This window comes from Gavialis gangeticus, unplaced genomic scaffold (assembly GCF_001723915.1).
Source record: "Gavialis gangeticus isolate Ggan-Ray unplaced genomic scaffold, GavGan_comp1, whole genome shotgun sequence".
NCBI lineage: Eukaryota > Metazoa > Chordata > Crocodylia > Gavialidae > Gavialis > Gavialis gangeticus.
Window position 1 is genome coordinate 126,611,297 of NW_017729024.1, and position 21,851 is coordinate 126,633,147.

Genomic DNA, 21,851 nt, shown 5'->3' on the forward strand with positions numbered 1-21,851 from the left:
ATCACGCCTGTACAGCCTATAGCCCCTAATGTTAACTGTCTGCGAAGATGCTGTTTCCTCTCTTTGTCAGGTGGATCCAGTCTCTTTCTATCAGTCCTTCTTGGAACTTCATCCCATGGTCAAAGAAGCCAAAGCCCTGCTGTCAACACCACCTCTGCAGGACGCACCTGCTTCTTCCCAAGCCCTGTTCCTTGACTGGAAGAATCAAAGAGAACAACACCTGAGCTGCTGTCCCCTTCACCCTTGCACCCAGAGTCCTGTAGTCACTTTTGATCTGCTCAGGGTCTTGCAGCTAGCAGCCTACCCAGGTGGTCCCAGGGGGCACCACTGCTGTGGAGGGAAGGACTGGGGCCCCTGCAGGTCAGAACCCACTAGTAGCTTGCCCCTGGCTTTAGGCGGGGGGGGGGGAATTGGGCCCCTCCCCATTTTTTTTTTCCAGCGGAGCCTGCCCATGCAACTCTTCCCCGAGCCTGCCCAGGGAGCAGAGTCCTGTGTGCTGTCCCTGCCATTTTCCCACCATCTGGGGCCGTCCAGGAATAGGCTTGCTTGTCCCTGGGGCAGTGTGGAAAAGTGGCAGGAGAGTGGCTGGGTGTGCTGGCAGCTGGAGAAGGCAGCAAGGATGATGCACAGCATGCAAGCATGGGTGGGCTTGGGGAAGTGTTGACATCTCCAAGTTGGGGCCTTCCCCAGCCCTCCAGCAGCCCACCTGGGTAGCCCTAGTCAGTGCTACTGCTGCAGAGGAAAGGACTGGGGTCCCCCCACAGGTCAGGGGCTTCTTGGCCTACCACCAGCTTGCCCCTTGGCCACAGGAGAAGTGGCAGGCTTCACAAAAAAAAAAAAAGGATCAGTTCCCTCACCAAAACAGTGATGGAAGTCCCTAAATTGAAATGGTGGGCTTTTAATCGTCACAATTAAAAACCCACCGTTTCAATTTAGGGGACTAACCCACTGTCACGTGTACAGGTGCCCAAAATGTTTAGGCCTAGGAATTGCCTTAATTCAGTCTTCCCTAGGTAAGACTCTGACTGCTGGTTTAATAATATGGAGGCAAAAAAAAATTCTTACTTAAGTCAAACACTAATGATTCTTTCGCTTTCAGGGCCAATTAAAAAATGGTTGAGCAAGGCTCAGAGAGAAGGAGGAAGAGCGAGTGTGTGATGCACTCCACAACACAGGAGATTCCTTATTTCTCACTGTGTTGCGTTTGTATTTTTCTGTGTGTTTTGTTTTCCTGTCATGCGATCATGGGGACACTGGCATCACTAGTGATGAATGTTGATGAGATAATACTTGGTGCATTCCTGGCCTGAGTAATGTCGTCTGCCAGAATACTGAACTTACATTTTTTAACTCTGCTATGCAGGTTGGGTTTCAGTGTTTCTGTAGGCAGCAACAATAGATGGATGTCTATGCAGATTAGTTACCTTAGACATTTACCGTGGCACAAAATGGGGAAATAAATCAACCAAAAAAAAGAGTTCTTTATACCAAATTCATTAATAACATGTTATAATTGTTTACAAGTGTGAAAAACCCCAAAACTTTTCTGTGTTATTTAGGTGAAAGATGAATTGTAGTAGAGAGGGCAGCAATAGGATATATACCAATTTTAAGGCCTTATATTCACAAGCAAGCAGTCCTAAAAGAGATCTTAACGTTTGTTAATGACTCTAGTTGACTTTGTATTGCCTGTCACATTCATACATCTCATAGATAACTGAATAACAATGCAGCTATGTATTTTATTGGCCTCTTTCCCCCCAGCATATTAAATATTCTTAGTTTCAATGATCAGGAGAAAGCAGAAAAGAAAGGCATAACATAGTATGTACTCAGATGATGGAAATCTACACAGGGAAACTGAGAGAACTGTGTTTTAAGTGACCAGGTTTTGTGATGTTTATCTAATAGAACTCCAAAAAATTAAAAAAGGAGAGAGAGAGAACTTGAATGTCAGCATCCATAGGAAACGCACAGCTGTTTCAAAGAGGTGAGTGAGTGGTGAAAGTAGATTACGTGAAGTGAGACTGAGAGGAAAACTGATTGTTCCATTGTTGTAATTCTTCAGGCACACAGCAGACCAAATATCAAATATCTTCATTATACATAGCTAGAAGTAGCCATTGGTTTGAAGTCATTTTTGTGTATAGCAATGGTTAACAGTGGTTTGCTTTTAGTTGCTATAAAGTTTTGAAATTATTGCTACAACAGTGTAAATCACTGTAGGCAAAGTGTAGATTGAGGGTCTTGTACAGGCATGTTGGCTGATCTTTCTTCAGGAAAGTTTTGACCAAACGAAAGGGAGTGTGGAGCAGAGAGCTGTGGTTTGGTAAGTTCCTGCCATCTCTCAGCAGAAATGGTGAGGAGACCCTGCTCTTCAGTACGGCTGATAGTGTTCTTCCTAGCTGAAGTGGCAGCTCTACTGGGGAGGTGGGTGTTTTTGGCTTACTGGGATTTTATCTTCTTTTCTATGCCATCGATCAGGGACTGGTGCTTCAGCCATGCGGTTCATTTAAACATCTTCCTAAGGTGACTATTATCCAGAGAACAGAGACTTGACCTTAGGGTGTTCTGTGGAGCTTAAGAATTTTCATGACAGATAAAACAGCTGCTTCTGAGACTGCTGTACTATGTTCTCTGTAAGCGGAGCAAACTGGTCACATTCCTGAACTTCCTTCCCCTATAACTTCAAGTTTAGAAACTAGTCAGACAATAGACAATAGGTTGTAATATTTCCAGAGAACATTTATATCACATTGGTGTGTTTTGGCAAGCACAGGATGAAAGAATTTAAAATGTTAAATTTGTATTTATCTAGAGCATTCGTCTGAGGTATTGCACACAAGCGACATTCTGTTTTTATCTCCCTTCACATATATACCCTGGTATACATAATTAAAAGCATTTTTAATGGAAAATAGGGCTAACCTTTTACATTTATGAAGCACCTTTTTATCTCAAAAGATGCCAAATCACTTTTCTTGTTACATGCCAAACTACCAGTGCATCTTTTGGAGAAAAGGTGGCAGCTAGGGAGCTCTGAAACTCCTCACTGTACAATGGAGAGAAAGAAAACTTTGGTTAAAAAGATGCTATGGCAACAAGCGGCAGGAGGAGGCAGATTGCCTTTGACTGGCTCATCTCCAATACCCTAATGCAAACAATATTAAAGTAGTATTCAGTTAATTCCTCAGTAAGATAATGGTCAGAGGAAGACCAGTTGATGATTTATTTGGATTTTCAGAAATTCATCAACAAAGTTCTTTACAAGTGTCTGTTCTGGAAATCTAGGAGTCATTGAGTGAATTATTGTCATGGATCAAAAATTGGCTATGGGTTAGAAGGCAAAAATGAGGGATGAATGGTCAGTTTTCATCAAAGCACAAGTTTTTAATATTTGTGTTTTAGTAAATATTTTGTAATCAGATTGATATTTAATATATTCATTAACGATCTTGAGAAGGAAGTGAGCAAGGAGGAAGTAAAATTTGCAGGTGCCACAATTATTTCTCTTAGTTATGACTCATGACTAAAAGCTCTGAGGTATTTTAGAGACACAACAAAGCCAGGTGAATGGGCATTTCAAGGGGAGATGGTAGCTGGTGTTTGCAAGTATATGGGAATTGATGCACATTGAAATGATTGATTTGAGCTTCTAATACATATGGTAGGGTCTAAAATAACTAATCATTTAGGTGAAAGATCTGGGTGTCACTGTGAACAGCTCAGTGAAAATGTCTGTTTAGTGTGCAGAGTCAGACAACTGAACATGTTGGTCTATAAAAATGGTAATTTAATGTCACTAAAACACATTAATGGTGTGGCCTCACCTTGACTATTGTATGTAGCACTGGTCATCCTTCTCTCAGAAGAAATGTAACAGAATAGAAGGGGTTAAAAGGATACTGAGGAACATAAATACATGCCTTGGCTATTATAACAATTTTAATCTACTTTATTAGAAGTGGTTAATTTAGATAGGAAACAAACAAGGAGGGACTACAGGAGCCTATGAAAAAGAAATGCCATAGAGAAAGGAAATGAAGCCCTCCTATGCTTTAATCTTTCTCATAAAAAGAATAAAGTGTTAAATGGTGAAATTGAAAGATAATACATTTAAAACCAGCAAAAGGACTTAAGTTTTTACTTTTTGATGTAATTTGTAATTCACCTGTCTGACTCACTGCCACAGGATACAGCTGAGGTCAAGAATTTGATTCTTAGTTTAATACTTGTTAGGGTCGGAAGGGACCTAAGCAGATCATCAAGTCCAACCCCCTGCCATGGGCAGGAAAGGATGCTGGGGTCAAACGACCCCGGCTTGGTGATTGTCTAGTCTCCTTTTGAAGACTCCCAGGGTAGGGGCAAGCACCTCCTCACTTGGAAGTTGGTTCCAGCTCCTAGCCGCCCTGACCATGAAGTAGCGCCTCCTGATGTCCAGCCTGAATCTACTCTCGGTCAGCTTATGGCTGTTATTCTTTGTAATTCCCGGTAGTGCTTGGGGGAGCAGGGACTCTCCCATTGTCTGCTGGTCCCCCTTGGCAAGTTTGTAGGTGGCCACCAGATCCCCTCTCAGCCTTCTTTTGTGGAGGCTGAACAGGTTCAGGTCCCGTAGCCTCTCCTTATAGGGCCAATCCTGTTGCCCCCTGATCATGTAAGTGGCCCTCCTCTGGACCCTCCTGAAGTGCAGTGCCCAGAACTGGATGCAGTACTCCAACTGCGGCCTAACCAATGTTGCACAGAGGGGGAGGTTCACCTCCTTGGACCTGCTCGTGATGCATCTATGGATGCATGACAAGGTGCAGTTAACCTTCCTGACTGCTTCCCCACATTGGCAGCCCATGTTCATCTTGGAATCAGTAGTGACTCCAAGATCCTTTTCTGCCTGTGTGAAAAAAATTCAGGGAGTCTAGTAGGGCTGTGCGAAACTCGGTCACTGATTCAATTTGGAGGAGATTCAGCCTGATTCGGCATCCGAATCCGAATCAAATCAGGAGGCCCTTAATCTCTCCAAATCGATTCGGAGAGATTTGACGATTTGGCTCTAGACACAGCTTTATATATTTTTCAATTTACCTTAAGGTACCAGGCATGGCTCTTGAATGCTGAAATGGTGGGGGGGGGATGGAGCGTCCCATGGGACCCCCTCGCACGCTCAGCAGCAAACTCAGAAGTGGACCAGAAGTACTTCCGGCCCACTTCCAGGTCTGCCACAGAGCGCGCAGGGAATCTCGCTGCTCCCCGGCTTGATGACTGGTGCCTCCTGGGTCTGGGGGGGCACCTGGGTTCCCCCCACAGCCGATCTCTGAGCCAGGGAGACGTGGGGGATGTCCCCTGTGTGCTTGGAGGTAGACCTCCCCCCTCACGCTCTCATGGGATGCTCCATCCACCCCGCCATCTGTGTTCACAAACTGCACCAGGTACCTCGACGTACGTAGAAAAAACATATAAAGTTGTGTCTGTGGTTGAATCGCTGATTCTCAGAATCAGAATAGGATCTTCAGATTTGGCCGAATCAAATCAGGACAGTGATCCAGATCAGTGAATTGAATCACTGTCCCCCAAATCGAGCCAAATCTGAATCGAATACTGCCTGCTTCACACACCCCTAGAGTCTAGGTTATTCCAAAGCTGACGCCTAAATAATTGATTTAAATCTGAGTAACCCTTTTTTAGCTTAACTGTTGTCTGGAGTGGTTGTTGGTATAAATATTGAATCAAAGTGTGCACAAGTGTTTAATATTAAAGTAACAATCCAACACTTGCAGCCTCTGGCCTAACAAAGTAAGCAGAGATTCAGTTGGCACAAAGAAAGATCATTGCTGTATTAAATTACTTTTTTCATAATTCAGGCACTTTATTTAGTGTTTGCATAATCATTAGTATTTTTATCCACAAAAATTGGAAAATTGTTTGTATAATTGCACTTTTTGAATTGTATTTGCTTTTTCAGTGAATTATTTTCTTTCAGCAAATAATGTATCGGTATCTGGCACAGAAATATGGAATGGGGAATTACTTGAAACATAATACAGAAGTAGCACTGTAGACCTCACCAGCCTGAAAAATAATTGAAGTGAAGTGAAGAATGTTAACAAGCTCAAATGTCATCATCTTCCAAAACTGACATTTAAGATGATCCACATTCACTCTCCTCCTTTATGTGAAATACAAAAACACAGACATTGTGGGGTAACTAAAAGAAATGTTTAGTGGAGTTCAGCTAAGAAACAGTGGACATGTTATTTTTGTATCAGCTCTTGTATAGCCACATTTGAGCCTGTTTAAAAAATGTGGTTTGTGTAGTGTAAAGATGCTGGGGGAGGGGATAATGAGTTCCTTACTGAATACTAATTGCCTAGGAGTTGTTCAGGGAGACTGTATAAGAATGGAGGATTTGTTGTAAATTAGTCACTAGCTCTATTGTGCATTGCTATGGGGTTAGACCAGTGCTGTAAAGGTGCCAGCTTTACAAAGTCCTTCTGATTCACTGTCTAACTCGGTGACAGTGTGAAGGAGAAAATACTATTCAGACTAAATATTATTTGAAAGAGAGCTCCTCTAATGACTGTATAATCTTTCTTTATAACATTCTAAGCTTCTAGCTCATTTAGACTATTGAGTTGGGTTATCAGTGCTTTTTCAGCTGCAAGATTCAAAGGTCTGCCAAGGTTGTAAATGCTGGTGAGGAACTATTGCTTTGGAGAAATACGTTGTCCAGCAGAATGTTTAGTGTTCTTAGCATCATCTCTAGATTTCTAAATCCTTGGTTTCTAAAGCTCAGACCTTTAGCCTAACTTTCTCTGTGTTCAGTCTTGTTATTAACATCTGTTCACAACAGAGAAACAAAGCTTTGAAAAATATTGTAGTAGTTTGTTTACTTTTTGAGAGATTTTTCTCATTCCTAACTCCTATTGTTTTCATTTACATCAAAATGAAAAGGTGAGTTAATGATTCATTGGCACACGATGACCTTTCAAATAGCTGTGGACCATGATGCGGCAGCCCCACTCTGAGCTCTCATATTTTAACTTCCTTGTTTCTGCCCTTAATATTTACAGCCAAATCTGTCTACATGCCTGGACGCCTGAAGAGAGCAAACATTTACAGCTTTTCCCTCCCCTGTGTTTAGTGGGCAATTTGATCCTGCCTTGTCCATTCCCTTATTTTACATCACTTTTAGACTTGACTTGCTATTGAAAGCAACAAAGTGCAGCTTCGAGTATCTGCTGTCTGATCTGTTTATTTAGCCAAAAAGAATGGACTCAGACTCTGATTCACCTTTTAATTACTCTTGGCCTTCCTTACCTAAAATGAGGATTCGAAGAAGGGCACCCAAACAAGGTAGAAAAATCTGTCTTCTTTAAACAACTGTTCCTTACTAGTTCTACCTCCTTTTCAGTATTTTCTTGTTGTTTATATGCAGGTGGACCTAAGCTTGGAATGGACAGATTTTCTTCCTTTTCCTTCAGCCTCAATCTTACTTGTGTCTTTTTAAAGTTATAAACTCTCAGTCATTTTAGTAAAAGACAAGGGTTTTGTCCAAGTTGTCTGTGGTAATTTTTCCTTCTTGTTTTTATTTGATTGCTTGCAAAGTAAATTTCTGATTACAAGAGTTCTTTTATGTAGAGAAGTTCTGACGCTAAGAACCTACAAAGCAGCACGGCAGCAACTTCTGTAAACAGCTTCTCTGTACACATAAGACTACGTAAAGTCCTGCAAGTTACATTTGTTTGGAATTAGGGGTTATTTATAATTTAAGAGTATAGTGTTGACAAGTTGTAGGCAGACAGTTATATACTAAAATTGTATCAGTGTGAAGGGAATTTCTTGTTCATAAATTAGTAGATGAGGTTAATTGCTTTAATTCACACAAATCTTTTTTCGGTAGATACATTCTTTTTGGAGAGGTAATCATTACAAACATTGTAAACATTCAAATCCTTTCACTGTCATTGTAACAAGGTGGCATTATAGAGAAGATGATTACCTAGGAAGAAATAATAACTGGAAGGCACTAAGGACAAGTTTGTCACAGTGTTATCGTTGAAAATCTTAATGAACTTACTGCATTCAAACAGAAGCAGAGAAAGACGGTGGAGTGGAAGTGTCATATTTCCCTATCCTTTCTTAACATTTTAAAAAATCTCTTTCTAAAAGATAAAAACACCCAGAAAACTAAGGTGTGTCTTTAGCTATTGTAAATCAGTAAATGAGGCAAAAGAACTAGGTTGAGAATCTGACCTTGAGTTTTAGAGCTCAAAAATATTTATAAAAAGAAAATTTAAGCCTGCAAAATGTTGTCTTAATTTTCTACAACAAATCCCTGTGGTTTAGCTAGGTAATCTATGAATTTGTTTCTTCCCAAGAGATTTTCTTAAAGTATATAGGTTCATTTTATAAAGATGATGAAATGGGCTCAATACTTTCTTTCAGTAGTTTATGATGGCTCATTTTATCTGGAAAAAAGATCAAGAGGAAAGCCTATACTTCTACATATTTCTTACTGTTCAGCGATATATCTGTTGCCTTTAGACAGTAAAATCTTTGGAACAGAGACTTGTTATATTTTTTGGTGCATTGTTCTGTTGCACATCAGGACTGTTATGTATATCAGTGGTATCTTCTCTCCTTAATAGGCATGCTTTTCACATTAATGGTAATAGTATACCAGTATATTCTGCTTTTAAGTGCTGACTAAATCATGTATATGGGAGTTGCCGTAGCAAGAATACTTTTCTTGTAGGGTCAAATGTTCTCTGCTTGAATAATTTCTCATACTCATGGAGGTTGGGGAAGGGAAACCCAACCCACTCCCTCAAGCAAAGACTTGCATGCTCCTCATTGGTAGGGTGAAAATATTATTTTTTAAGGAAATCCAGGACCTCCCCCACCCCCCAGTCAACAGCATTTCTGCAGGCAGAGATAGGCAGGCTGGGGTGTGGGGCGCAGTCTGGTGGGGAGGCAGTGGCATGGTGCACCAGGTGGTCTCTACCTCCCTGCCAGATGATGCCTTTCACCCCTGTGATTCCAGGACTTCTGTTTTATTTTCATCAACCAACAGGGCAAGTCTATGAATCTGGGACTGTCCTGTCCAAACTGGTCACCTTACTCATTGGGCTGGAGAAGTGAATGGAGTCTTTCCACAGGAGGACACTGGATTTGTGATTCCTTCCTTATTCCATCCCTGTGCAGCCACCATCATGGTGTTTTGTGCTAGATTATTTGGATCCATTGAAGAGACCCTTTCCATGGTACAGAGAGGGTGTGCATGCATTCCAAGTTAGCTCCTTTCTCTGTAGTGCCCCAGGGCAATCCCTACCTGGGGTTTAAGTGGTGTAAAATGCCTTATACTGGCCTCTACATGATGTGTGAATTCCACTGTTGTTGAATAATGGGTTCAGCAGACCGCAGAAGGATGAAGCAAAAGCCACTAACCATTCTGTGAATGTTTGTCTAGGAGTTATAGACTTCATTGTGTCTCTTGACTCTACTCTCCATTTGTTCCATGGTGATTTTATATAAGGCCCATGAAACATTTTTGGCAATTTATTTCTGGTAGCTATTGGTTAAATAGGATTGCTAACTGCTACCACTGTTGCACTAAAAGTCATACTCTGAGGTGTTGTGAATTATCAGCAGGCCTTTCCAGTGTGCTGCTGCTACTCTACAGCTCCTCAATTTTAGTAGTAGGAAACTGGCCCAAACAAGTTATATTGCTGTATTTCTGTTTAGTCCATGCTTAGCCAATGCTGTGAATGGTCTTTCATGAAATAAGTATTTTGAGAGTAATGGCCACAGGTTTCAACTTTGGGTGCCTAAGGTTAGGGACTGCCTGGTTACCAAGTCGGGATGGGGCCAGAGCAAACATGTGCTCCATGTCCTGGGGTGAAGCAGAGTTGAAGTCCCACCAGAGCTGGAGGGAAGTGGTAGGGGAACAGAAGTGGTGGGGAGGGGAGCTGAAGGGAGGGGACAGAGATGGTGAGAGTGGGCAGCTGCTGCAGCTCTGACCCCAGTTCTAACCCTGGCTCCAGGTAGGGGCTGGAGCTGCAGCCACAGCAGCTGCCTGCCCCCCCTACTGCCTCATGCTTGAATCCAAGACATGTTAAATGGGGGGAAAACTTTGTCTTTGATTTGAGTAAATGGAGTAAGTGCCTAAGTTTAAAACTCTGATTTTCAAAGCTTCCTCTCAAGTGCTTGCTAACCTTGCAGAGCCTAAGTTTTCCATATTAAGTTCCTGGGGACCTTTGAGGTTCTGCATCTGTTCCTGCTGAGATGCATCTCAGTTTCATGCCTCCCCATCTATCTCATGGCTTATTCCTATCAGGATCTGCGTACTAGCTGCCCTTGACTTTTGCCCCTTGAAGGCCTGATCCAACAGGCATGCTCTGAGCACATCTGACTTCAAGCTTCACACAAAACATTATGGTAGCCAAGTCTCTAATTCAAAGACAGTGTGTTGCAGTGGGGTGTCTTTCTCCCTTTCATTAAATAGCTCAGTGGTTGTAGCATTCCCATGGAAGTGGGAGACCTAAGTTGTTCTTCTCTCCTTTGAAAGATTCAACTTGCATCTTCTGCTTCTCAGGACAGGGTCTTTATTATCAAGCTAGAAACTACCTGGAGATGAAGGAATGCTCATTGCTCCAGTTAAATTTTTTCTACTTTGCATGGCATAATTAAAGATCTATTTGGATTCACTGAGCAAGAGAAGAGAGCATGATTGTCTAACCTAGTGATTAGGGCAGTCACCTTGACCACTCATAAAAAGCCCTTGGAGAAGGAACTAAATGATGGTGTCCCTCTTTCCCATCATGAGTGCCTTAACCATTAAGCTAAGCAGCCTTCCTTTTCCTGTCCCTAGAAACCATCAGGTCTTTTCTGCAAAGCAGAAGAACTGATGCAGGAAGTGGTGAGAGTACCCTTACCCTAGAATAGGGCATTCCTCTGTGATGAGAGTTTAGATCCTGTTTGGCAGAGATGCAAAATTAAATTTGGGTCTCCTGCATCCTGGCTTAGAGATACTACCTTCTCCACCAAACAAGTTTAAAAAAGAAATAGGAGTTAATCCCAAGGGCAGGAAGGTGCCCCCTGAAACTCAGAATTAGGTGTTCAGGTCCTGGAGAGAGGTTGGGATTAAGGCATGAACCCTTCTCTTCAGCATTTCCTATTGTTTACCTTGGTGACTCCATACTCAGCATCCTGCTTTTATGATTCCCATTCCCAAGTGTAACATCCCCTGTGCATTATATAGGAAGCTAAGACTTCTAACTCATGGTTGGGGCTCCTGGGATCCAGGGATCTGAGAGAGGCATTGAGATGCATATCATCCCATGTCTCTCTATAGATCTACAGTCTCAATTTAGCAAGGGTTTTAAGTATGTTTAACTAGCAGGTGATTAAGAGAAGTCAGCCTAGTTTTTAGACTTATGGGATTAAAATTATGTATGGGTTTAAGCAGGGACCAGATTTAAAAACAAAGAATCACTTCGTTTAGGCATTTAGTTCAAAGTCGACTCCTTTTGAAAATCTGACTGCATTGGGAAGCTGAGAACTTTTGGAAATGTGATTCAAAATCCAGATGTCCAAAAATGAATTGAGATGCTCAGGTTTAAGCATTTAGGTTTGCAAATTTTGACTAATGTGTTTAATTGCCTAACTTTCTCTTTGCTTCATAGTTCTCATACTTCTAGTTGTACATTAATCCATAGTCACGTTGCTGGAGGTAATTCTTGTGTGCTGTCTAAAAGCTATTTATTTTATCTAGAGAAGGGAATTAGTAATTTTTTCCTGGCTTCCAGTCTAGGTACATTGATATACTTTTTGTCTTCTCTGTATGCTCTCATAAAGCTTCCTCATCTAAGTCTTGACTTGAGTGGAAAAAATTTTCCGCATTGCTCTGTACTCACTGTTTTCCAAAGCGGGTCATTCCAGGCTGTAGGTTTCCTTCTGCCAGCATAGAGCATGTTTTAAATTATCATTATTGTGCAGCTGGGTTCTTACAAGCTGAACAACATTTGTGGAGCGTCCCTACATGCTAAAATGTGCATCTGAAAGCATGTATATGATGAAAGTTTGACGTGCCAGAAGATGCAGTTACATGGTGTCTTCTGTTTCCAGATAATACTTATTGTTTTCTACACATTTGGGCGTTATCAATCCTGGCATCTAGGAACATGCTGTTTTGTTTCTGAACCTAAATAACAGTAAGATTCTTTACTGTCATTTAAATCCTCATTTGCCATGTTAATGGCATTGATCTACGTGTCTTTTAATAGAGATAATTAGATATGTTCTTTTATACTAACTTTCTGTTCATGGCAATGTTATGGTACATGTTTAAAAAGCATGTGATGGTTGTCAGTTTGAGGAATCTAAGCAGCTCTGTTTGAAAACTGGGTTAAAAAACAGGGCCTTAACTAATCCTAGGTTTTGAATCAGAGTCCAGCTCTTCTGGACAGCCATGTTAGAACCTTGTCAAACAACCTTTAGATAGGTAAAATTGTGTGGGGCCAGTTTGACTGCATTGTAAATACTGCCTGATGGGTTTTCACTGGTGGATAGAAATCTGTGGTGGCAGAAAACACACCAAGGAACCAAGTTGCAGTTGCATATAAAATCGCAACTCTAGTTGTGAGGAAGGAGGCTGTAAGAAAGACAGAATAGTCTAAAAACATTTGAATGTATGGCTAGGAGGACCTGGAAACAGTGCCATTTGTGTGACTTACTTCAGCAACGTCCACCTTTTAAAATTTCCCTACTGGAGGAAGCAATAGTTCCACATAATAGAATCCCCAGTGGTGGTCAGAGACAGAAACACCATCTGCCTTAGAGTTGACTCATCTCTCAAATGCCATGGCCCTTTGGCACAAGACTTGCTACACTTTATACATAATATGCCCACCCCAGCTTTGCTGAAATCCTGCCTCTTCAAGTCAAATAAAAACATTGCTTGGGTAGGTAGGTATTCCAGAGGTATATCTTATTGAAGACCAGTCCTACCTGTTAATAATAGTTCTAATTTTCAGTTACGTAAGGGTTTGTGCCATATTAATAGTGGCAACTGATTAGTACCATATTGGACTAGAATCTGTTTTCTTTTAAATCAGTGGGAGTTTTGCCATTGATTTTTGTAGATTCAAGATCAAGAGCATTGTATGAATTGCAACTGCTTGCACCCCAGGCTGAATGCAGAGAAGCTGTAGGAATTGTGTTGCATTTCCAATGGTTTTATTACTTTTTAAACTGTTCTGGCCTTTCCAGTAGAAATAAGTTACTAATATAGTCAATATATAATTAATAACGTGGTCATGTGAATTCCGCAAAGTCCTGGTATACTCTTCTTGTTACAAAATTGGTTCAATCTAGTTGTGCCTTCATGCACGTATGAAACCTGGAGAGGTTCTGTTTTTGGAAGACTTGTAGCATGTTATTGTACTAGAAATTCCAAAGTTGACTAAGGCTTATGTGCTGATTAAGAGCCCAGTTGAATATTTAGAGACTTTGTTTTAAAATAAACAAAATGAAACACCACCAAAAAAACACATGACACTTGACATCTTCTGAAATCCTATTAATAAAGATTTAGGGGGTCAAAATACCACAGATAATCACATGCCTTAATATTTGTGACAGCTCTCTTTGGACATTCCTGTGCCAGTTTATTCCTCCTTAGAGTGGTATTAAAATCGCTTAGTACTACTGTATGTTGTATAAAAATCCCAAAGTATAATAGATTTGTCTGGTTTGGGATGTATAATGCATAGCTCAGTCAATTTTATTTCATTGCCAGGCCCCCAGCAATGAGGACTGTTGCTAGTCAAGAAACTATTTCAGTAAGATTTGGCTCTGATTTATGCATTGATTCAAAAAGGTCTGCTACCTGGACCCATATTCAGAGCCATATGTCAGCTCCGTCTGGTCTAGCTCTGTGACTGAGTACTGTTCTTGTCAACCACAGTCTAAATGTTTACGTTCTAGAGGAGGAGCATTTCTTGGAAGGTAATGTGTATGCAAGAAGCTGTGCAGGGCCTGATTTTTTTTTTTTCTTCTTCTATTTTTCTTTTTGACCTTTGGTTGAGGATCAGCATTGGAGCTGTTTGTTTATCATGGAAATGTACTTAGTTAAATAACTTTCCCTCATTATTTTAGCTGCCAATATCTGACAAAGTGCTGGGATTGCTGTGAAAATATATACTGTAATTTAAAGACAGGGAGTTGAGGCTCTTGGCAGACTTAAAGAATTGTAGCTGTAGTCATTTTCAAGATGGCAGGCACTGAAATCATGCTGAAATTCAAGCAGGAGAGAGAAAAAGTGGTAATATAAAGGATTTTATTTTAATGATCTGATATCCCACAAACTTGCCTGGGTTAGAAACCACGTAGCTTGTAATATATCATTTATAAATTGGACTTCCCAAATGTCAGTTGGTATAAGTTTTTGTTCTTAATCCTCATGGGTTTGTGAGGTATCAGATCTTTGAAATTATATGAAATCTACACTTGTTCCTTGGTGTTGCATTGCTTATTTTGGGTCTTGTCCAGAACTTAAAAAGCAATTCCCAGACCTTAATAAGTGCAATTTCCACTTACTGCCATCACTTTTCTTGGTGAATTCTCATGCCTTGTTCACTGTGACATTCATACAGTATCTTCTGAACGTAGTCCTGTTGTTTCCTTTGATTTTCTTTCCCCACAGCCTGCATCCCTGAATCTGTAGTCTGCATGAGCTAAGAAGGATTTTTCTTATAGCTCTTCATACCTGGCAAATCTAGGTCAAACCTCAGTTTCATGATCATTTTTAAACTGGTAAAAATTAACTATCTGCAAGCTTTTTTTTAGTTATTAGTATAAAATTGGCCTGAATTGCAGCTAACTGCAATGGGGAACTTCTAATTTCACATTTTAAAACAGGGAAATCAGGGTTATTTAGCCTGACTACCCATCCTGCCTGAAACTGTGTAGTCTGGCACATATTTGAAAGACCCCAGCAGTCTTTCCTGCCCAGAGCAGGGGGGCTGGACCTGTTGATCTCATGAGGTTCTTTCCAGCCCTAAACTTCTGTGAATCTGTGAACTTGATTCACCAATTGGGTGCTGAATGTACAGACTTGACTAATAGTTTGTACTATCTAATGAATCGGAAAGGTTTGTACAGTTGTGAATTTGCATGTGAGCTCTTTGCTCATAAACAACTAAAAAAGAAAAGGTGTCTCCAGAACATATTGAAAATACTTCATAACTAGACAGGATTTTGCTGCTGTATTAAAATAACAGAATGTGGAGGCCACTATATGTAACTGTCTGCAACATTCAGAGCTGTGGATATGAGCCAAAAGTGTGTGTGATAGCTGCTATATTTTACTAATGTAATTATACATCACATACCCCTATTTCTTACAAGTTTTTACCATATTTGAATTTGTGTAATAGAATGATAGAACATCTTCAAAATCAGAAACATTCTTTCAGTGTAATAAACCTGTATTCAATTATGTAATGCCTTATTACACAAGATTTCAGTTGTAGAATGTAATCATGTACATCTAATCCCAGTCTTGACATCATGCAAAACAGCCAAAATCTGGAAGCCATGCACTGCGTGATTGGCTGACCTGCGCACTAGGCATTTCGCTGGGGAAATGAAGGAATCCTTTTCACAGAACGGAGGATGACAGTGACTGCTATAATAAAGTTTCTGTCCCAGTGCCTTCATCTGCAAAAATGGTGCTAATAATAAGAATGTAGGAGCTGTACTGGGCCAGACCAGTTGTCTGTCTAGCCCAGTATACTATCCCTGACAATGGAAAGGGGTGGAAGCTTTAGAGGGAGAACATTGACCAGGGTATATCTGGACAGCTCTATGCCCTCCTTGGCATCCTTACCCCCCTTGGCATCCACCATAATGTAGAGATGGCACAGGATACATCTGTGATTGGGTGTGTCTACATGAGACACTACTGTGCAGTGGTTACTGCACATTTCTTTAGTATTTGTATAATAAAGTACTAAATAAATGCACGGTAACCAGAGTTACTGCTCAATAGCACCGGCAAACACCTTTTAAATGCTGCTAATTCACAGTAGCCTAATAATATTGCTCAGTAGCATATTAGCATTGTTGGTGCTATGATGTGCTACTGCACAGTATTATTCAGTTACTGTGCAGTTAGCATCTCGAGTAGATGCATCCACTGTTCTGTTTAATGGATCTATTGTCCCTGAAATTGTCTAGTCTCTCTTTGAACCTGACTGTACTGTCTGCCTCAACAACCTCCTATGGTAATGGGTTTCACATAATATTGTCTTGTAAGTGAAATCTGAAAATATGGAAGATGTATGATGTCCACAGGATAATATGTACAGGCAGGTTAACCACTGTTAATCCTTACTTACTATAGATTGAACATTAATCTATTACTCTTGACAACTGTCATGAAACTAGGTAGTTTGGCATGGATTTTCTGCATACCAATGCACACAGAATACAGAAATGTACTCTTTAATGTTTTGGACTTCTAACAGGGTCTATAAAATTTGGTACTTAATGACTAAGCTTAGCAATATTTATAACAAAATGGACAAAAGATACTGAAATGATTTTAAAAAAATAACATGTGTTCCCATGCTTCCCCCCCCCACATCTAGGACAACGACATATTACACATGATGTCCTCAAGAGATCCACAGTTCCACCTTTCTTTGCTGCGGCAAGACTTTCTGCCATGCTGAATGGAAGTGATGAGGTGTATGCAAACTGCATGGTTGTAGATCAGGTAAGATAGTCTAAGCTTCTACTTTTAAATATACTATTTGAGTTTTATTATAATCTTATATGTCCACTAGTACAGCCTTCCAGTTATTTATTTTTGTGAGCTTTGGGTACATGCATAGAACAACAGCAATTGGTCGCCCTTTGCTACTGAGTTTGCTACTCAACTCACTAAACCCTTCAAATACAAAGCTATATAAAAATTCTTCTGTAACATATGTAAATATTTAGGTTTTTCATTTAGCAGTCACATATCAGAAATAAGAATTAATACAGCCTTAATTCTCTATAGTTTCAGATATCCTAATTTTTCTGTTAACTAACATGGAGTCCTTTTCCTGATGTTTGCCGGCTAAAAAGTCCCTCACTTACCAGTTCATCAATCAATTATTTATTTGTTTTATTGAGTTTATATACCACCCTTCCCAAGTAAGGCTCAGGGGTGCTTACAGGACGAAGAAAATAGGTTATAAAACAAAGTGTAGAAGAGAACAAAATAACAAGCAAGTAGAGTATCAAAAAGGAAAATAAAACAACAACCCACTAAACAATATCCTAGCTTAGCCTCACATGTTAAACACCTGCCCAAATAGTAAGGTCTTACAGGTCTTCTGGAAGATGTCCAGGCTTGACCTCTGGTGGGTCTCAAGTGGGGAGGGAGTTTCAGAGCTGTAAAGACTGCTGAGAACAACCTCCCATGTATTTTTGCCAAGGAAACTAGTCTTAGTGAGGGTACTTGCAGGAAGGTGCTCTTGACTGACATTAGTGATTGTAACGGGGTATAAAGAAGAAGGTGGTTCCTTAGGTATGTAGGTCCCAGCCCATTTAGGACCATATAGGTCATAATCAGCACCTTGAATTTAACCTAGAAAGCTGTTGGAAACCAATGCAGAATCTGGAGCACTTGAATGACAGCTATAAACAAAGTGTTGTTCTGTTAGTGTGACAGCATGCCAGAAGTTTGGCGTTTTTTTTCAGATGTGATGTAAAACTGGGGTCCTGTCCAGGAGGAATGTGTGAAGCTTTGGTCACTGATGTGATTTGGTGGGGATTTGACCTGATTTGGTGGACAAATCTCCAAATCTAATCAGGAGACCGTTTAATCTCTCCAAATCAAATCAGAACCCTCCAAATTGATTTGGAGAGATTTGATGATTTGGACACAGACACAGCTTTAAATGTTTTTTCTACATACCTCGAGGTACCAGGTGGCTCAGGAATGCTGAGATGCCTGGGGGGATGGAGTGTTGCACAGGAGCGTGGGGGGCTCCCCAGTGCGCTTGGTAGCAGACCCGGAAGTGGACCAGAAGCACTTCCAGTCCACTTCCAGGTCTGCCAGGGAGCGTGCAAGGGCTCCCCTCCCCCCGCCCCGGCTAGGCACCTGGTGCCTCTTAGGTCTGTGGGGGCTAAAATATCAATAGTTCTTTGGCTGTTTTACTAAGAGAAGCAAAAACAGATTTGAAAACCTGCAAAATTGGACTGGATGCAAGTCTAGGAATGGTAGAACTTCAGCCTTTGGAAACTGTTGAAGTCCTTTTTTTCCACTTGATTATATGTACTTTTTCTAGATGCATTTTACTTCAGCCAGGTTGATTTACACATCTCTTTGGGCGCCTTTACACATGCTCTGAAAGTGGTGGTGGTGGTGGGGAGACGCACTTTAATTAGAGCATCTTTTGGAGCCGCTTAAATTAAAGTACCCTCAGCATCTCGTGTATTCCGTGTCCTGCTCTTCAAAATGGCGGCAGGGGTGCTTTAACTAAAGCTCATCCATTAAACTAACAAACTCCAACTAATCACTCCTATAATTATGAAAAAGCTACTGTGAGCTTTGGAACACATTAGCCAGATTAACTTGTGTCACTTTTCCGGGGCACAAAAATAATAGGGAATGGGGGAGAAACAAAAACAGAGAGAACTTCAGTTTGGCAATACATTTTTTCTTCTATTCTTTTCACTAACACTAATAAGCCTCTTTTTCTCTCACATTCCAGGTTGAAGATTCGGGTATTAATTATATTACTGTAGACAGTTTTACCAGTGAAACCAATACAGATCCTACCAACTCAGCCCATATGTCTCAGAATTCTTCATGTACCTCACTGAAGGAAAGCAACCAATATATTTATGCAGAAAATGAGGATAACCAAATGACACAAGGCCCAGGGCCTGTCATTTCATCTTCTAACTTGTGCACAACGGGTTCATATATGCCACTCAAGTCCCATGGATTTAATAAAGAACGAAGTCAACATTATGCTGATGTGAAGAAAAGAAGGTATGGGGTTGGTTTGATGGTATTGTCAGGATAAGGACTTTTTTATTAGATTCATCTTTTAATAGGACAAAAGAAAGTATACTAATTTCTTTATTGAAAGAAAAATTTAAAGCAACTTCAGAAGAACTGTCCAAAATTTTAAATTATACTTAGTTCTATATTTATACACTGTGTTTAAAATGTACCTTTTGTCATTGATTTCCTACAAACTGCAAATGGTCTCTAAGCAATTGTATACTGTTTGGCTGCAGTTAGGTGCTGCAAAGAGATGTCTGCTAGCAAACCAGAACCAGGCCACTTAAAAACTGAGAATTTTCACAGAAACATTCTTGGTATAAACTATAAGAATTAGATATAAGCCAAATTTTAAATAATAATATCCTGTTGAGGTAGATGTGAGTCTTTCTGTTTACTTCACTGGGCTTGCATATATTAGGGAGCACCTAGCTCAGTGCTTTTTCACTTGTTCCAGTTTTGCTGCTGTCTTGATAGGGCCATTGAAGAGTGATGCTTTCCCCGCTTGTAAACTGGGACCCTAAATCATAAAGGGAATAATTAATATATTTCTGCAATGTCATGAACATGTCAGTGGGAAATACAGAAAACAAGATGTCTTTCAGTGTTTAATGATAAACCAGATTTAGAATGTGTTGGAAAATAAAGCTTTTAGTTGGGGGAAACTTTAATGTTGTGTGAAAGGGTTGTTAGGCTAATTTTCCTAGGCTGGATCTGTAGTTATTGACAAATACCATACATAATCCAAATGATTTCTGCTGTAAGACCGGAATGTTATTACAAGCAGTCAACCATTCACCCCAATTACATTAATAAGGAGCCCATGCGCTACGTACACAGATAAAGACACAAAGATCACAGAGAACCCCCTGTAGAGTTGATACGGCCAGGAAAGGACATTGTAATATAATATTCAAGAAATCCTACTAATCATATATTTTCTAATTGCTTGAAATAATCTGGGTTTCTTCCAACATTCTTTTTTCTTCTATATGTTTATGTATGTCTGTATGTTCTTCTATATGTTTTTAAAATGGCTTCTAAGAATCTCCTCTAGCACACTGCCACTGTATGTATTATTATTTTCCTTTTCACCCTATATTAATTCCCAGATACTAGGGAGAATTGTATGAAAAGTGCCACATCTCAAGTCCATTCAGTTGCAGCATGCTTGTATCTTGACTTGATCATACAATATGATCACATTTTGTGGTATACGCAAGCAGTAACTGAAGAAAAACTATGAGCTTTACTGAAGTGTTGACAAAGCTGAGGGGGAGGCATGGAACATGATTTGCCAAAAAAAGGTTTTGGATAAGTTAGATGCCATTTACAAGATTTTGTAGAATTATCTTTGCTTGTTTCATTAAGTTTGAAAGGAAGATTATCAGATCACTGAAAACACCATTATTTATTTGTTGTGTGCTTTAGTTCTAGTCTTGATGACCTTGAAGTGGACAGCAGAGGTGAAGTGATTTCTGAAAGAGCCCACATTCACTCTCCTTCCATCAATTCTTCAATAACTTTGGCTGATAGCAGAGATGAATTAGATTCTTCTGAGACGAGTACTGATCTGGATTTTCATATCAATCGGATGGAATCTCTTTCATCGTCTAAGAATCTGCACCCCAAGGTATCTGGATATTATTTTGGTCTTAGTTTTATTTTCAACTAAATCATTGAAAATATATATTAAAAAAATTGTATTTAAATTTGAAGGGAAATATTCAATTCCCAATTATGCTTATGCAAATTTGGATTTCCCTGTAGAAATCAACAAAATTTATTCAAAGTTACATAGATATAGTTAAGAAGAGAATTTCTTCTGGGGGTATTACCCGTAACATGAGTAGAGCTCGCTGAAGAGCTGAGTGTCTAGTGTGTAACACATTTTTGTTCCTGATATTTGATCCAGATTGGAACAAAACCAAAGAATTTAAAAATTTGCTGTAGCCTGGAAGCTTCCTGAATATCCTGCCTCTGTCCAGGGTTTTTGCTTGTTCGTTATAGTAGAAGTAAGGAAACTGATAGGAATATCAGCTTCACTGAGCAGTTGCAGTGTGCTACTCAGGGTTGTCAGCTGTGGGGTAGACCTGCCGGCAGCCTGTCATGGGGCTGAGACTTGCAGGGTCTGCTGGCCCAGGATGAACTTGTCAGGAATTCAGTGGGCTCCATCAGAACTCTCCTGATGAAAGATTGGTTCTCCCAAGATGTTTTGAATTTCAGTATTTTGGGATCAATGACCTGGCCTTTTTAGTGAAAACTTCGCTTTTTCAGAAAATTTGCAACAAGCTCTGGACATGAATAAAGTTAATGTCTTTACAGTGAGGTATGGAGTGTTAAAAGAAAGCATGTAAACCAATCCTCTGTTTTAAAAATGTCTGCTTTTAAACAATGACTAGTACAGTTCCCCCTCCTCTTCTGATATTTTCCATAGATATTCTGGCTACATTAATTTTCATTGAGCCTTGGGGAGCTATTTCTGGAAACTTCAAAAACATGCAGAGTTCCTTTATCTTTTGTTCACATAAACAGTTTTATTTTTATTTAATTCAAGAGATAAAAATTCTTAGCTTCCATTGGTGGATATATTTCTTGCTGGGGTCACTTGATCCCAGCTGACTTCCTGCGTACAGCGGGGGGTCTGGACCTGATGATCTCATGAGGTCCCTTCCAGCCCCTAATGTCTATGAAATCTATGAAATCTATGAATTTGGGTTTCATCTGAACTCTCATATAAGGGTGGGAAAAGATTACATGATGGGAAATAGAATAAATTATGAATCCTAAG

General features: G+C 40.1%; 1 protein-coding gene across 6 annotated transcripts in view; it reads left to right on the forward strand.

Moving 5' to 3' along the window:
- ARHGEF28 (Rho guanine nucleotide exchange factor 28) overlaps positions 1 to 21,851 on the forward strand; it is a 269,125-nt gene that overhangs the window by 149,394 nt on the left and 97,880 nt on the right. For 4 of the 6 annotated variants that reach the window (XM_019517681.1, XM_019517684.1, XM_019517682.1 and 1 more), the window contains 3 exons: positions 16,644 to 16,771; positions 18,762 to 19,045; positions 20,492 to 20,693. In XM_019517681.1, the coding sequence (XP_019373226.1) occupies positions 16,644 to 16,771; positions 18,762 to 19,045; positions 20,492 to 20,693 (614 nt within the window). Of the gene's footprint in view, positions 1 to 7,080; positions 7,345 to 16,643; positions 16,772 to 18,761; positions 19,046 to 20,491; positions 20,694 to 21,851 lie in introns of those variants that run through there. The other 2 variants (XM_019517686.1, XM_019517687.1) reach the window with 1 other exon arrangement.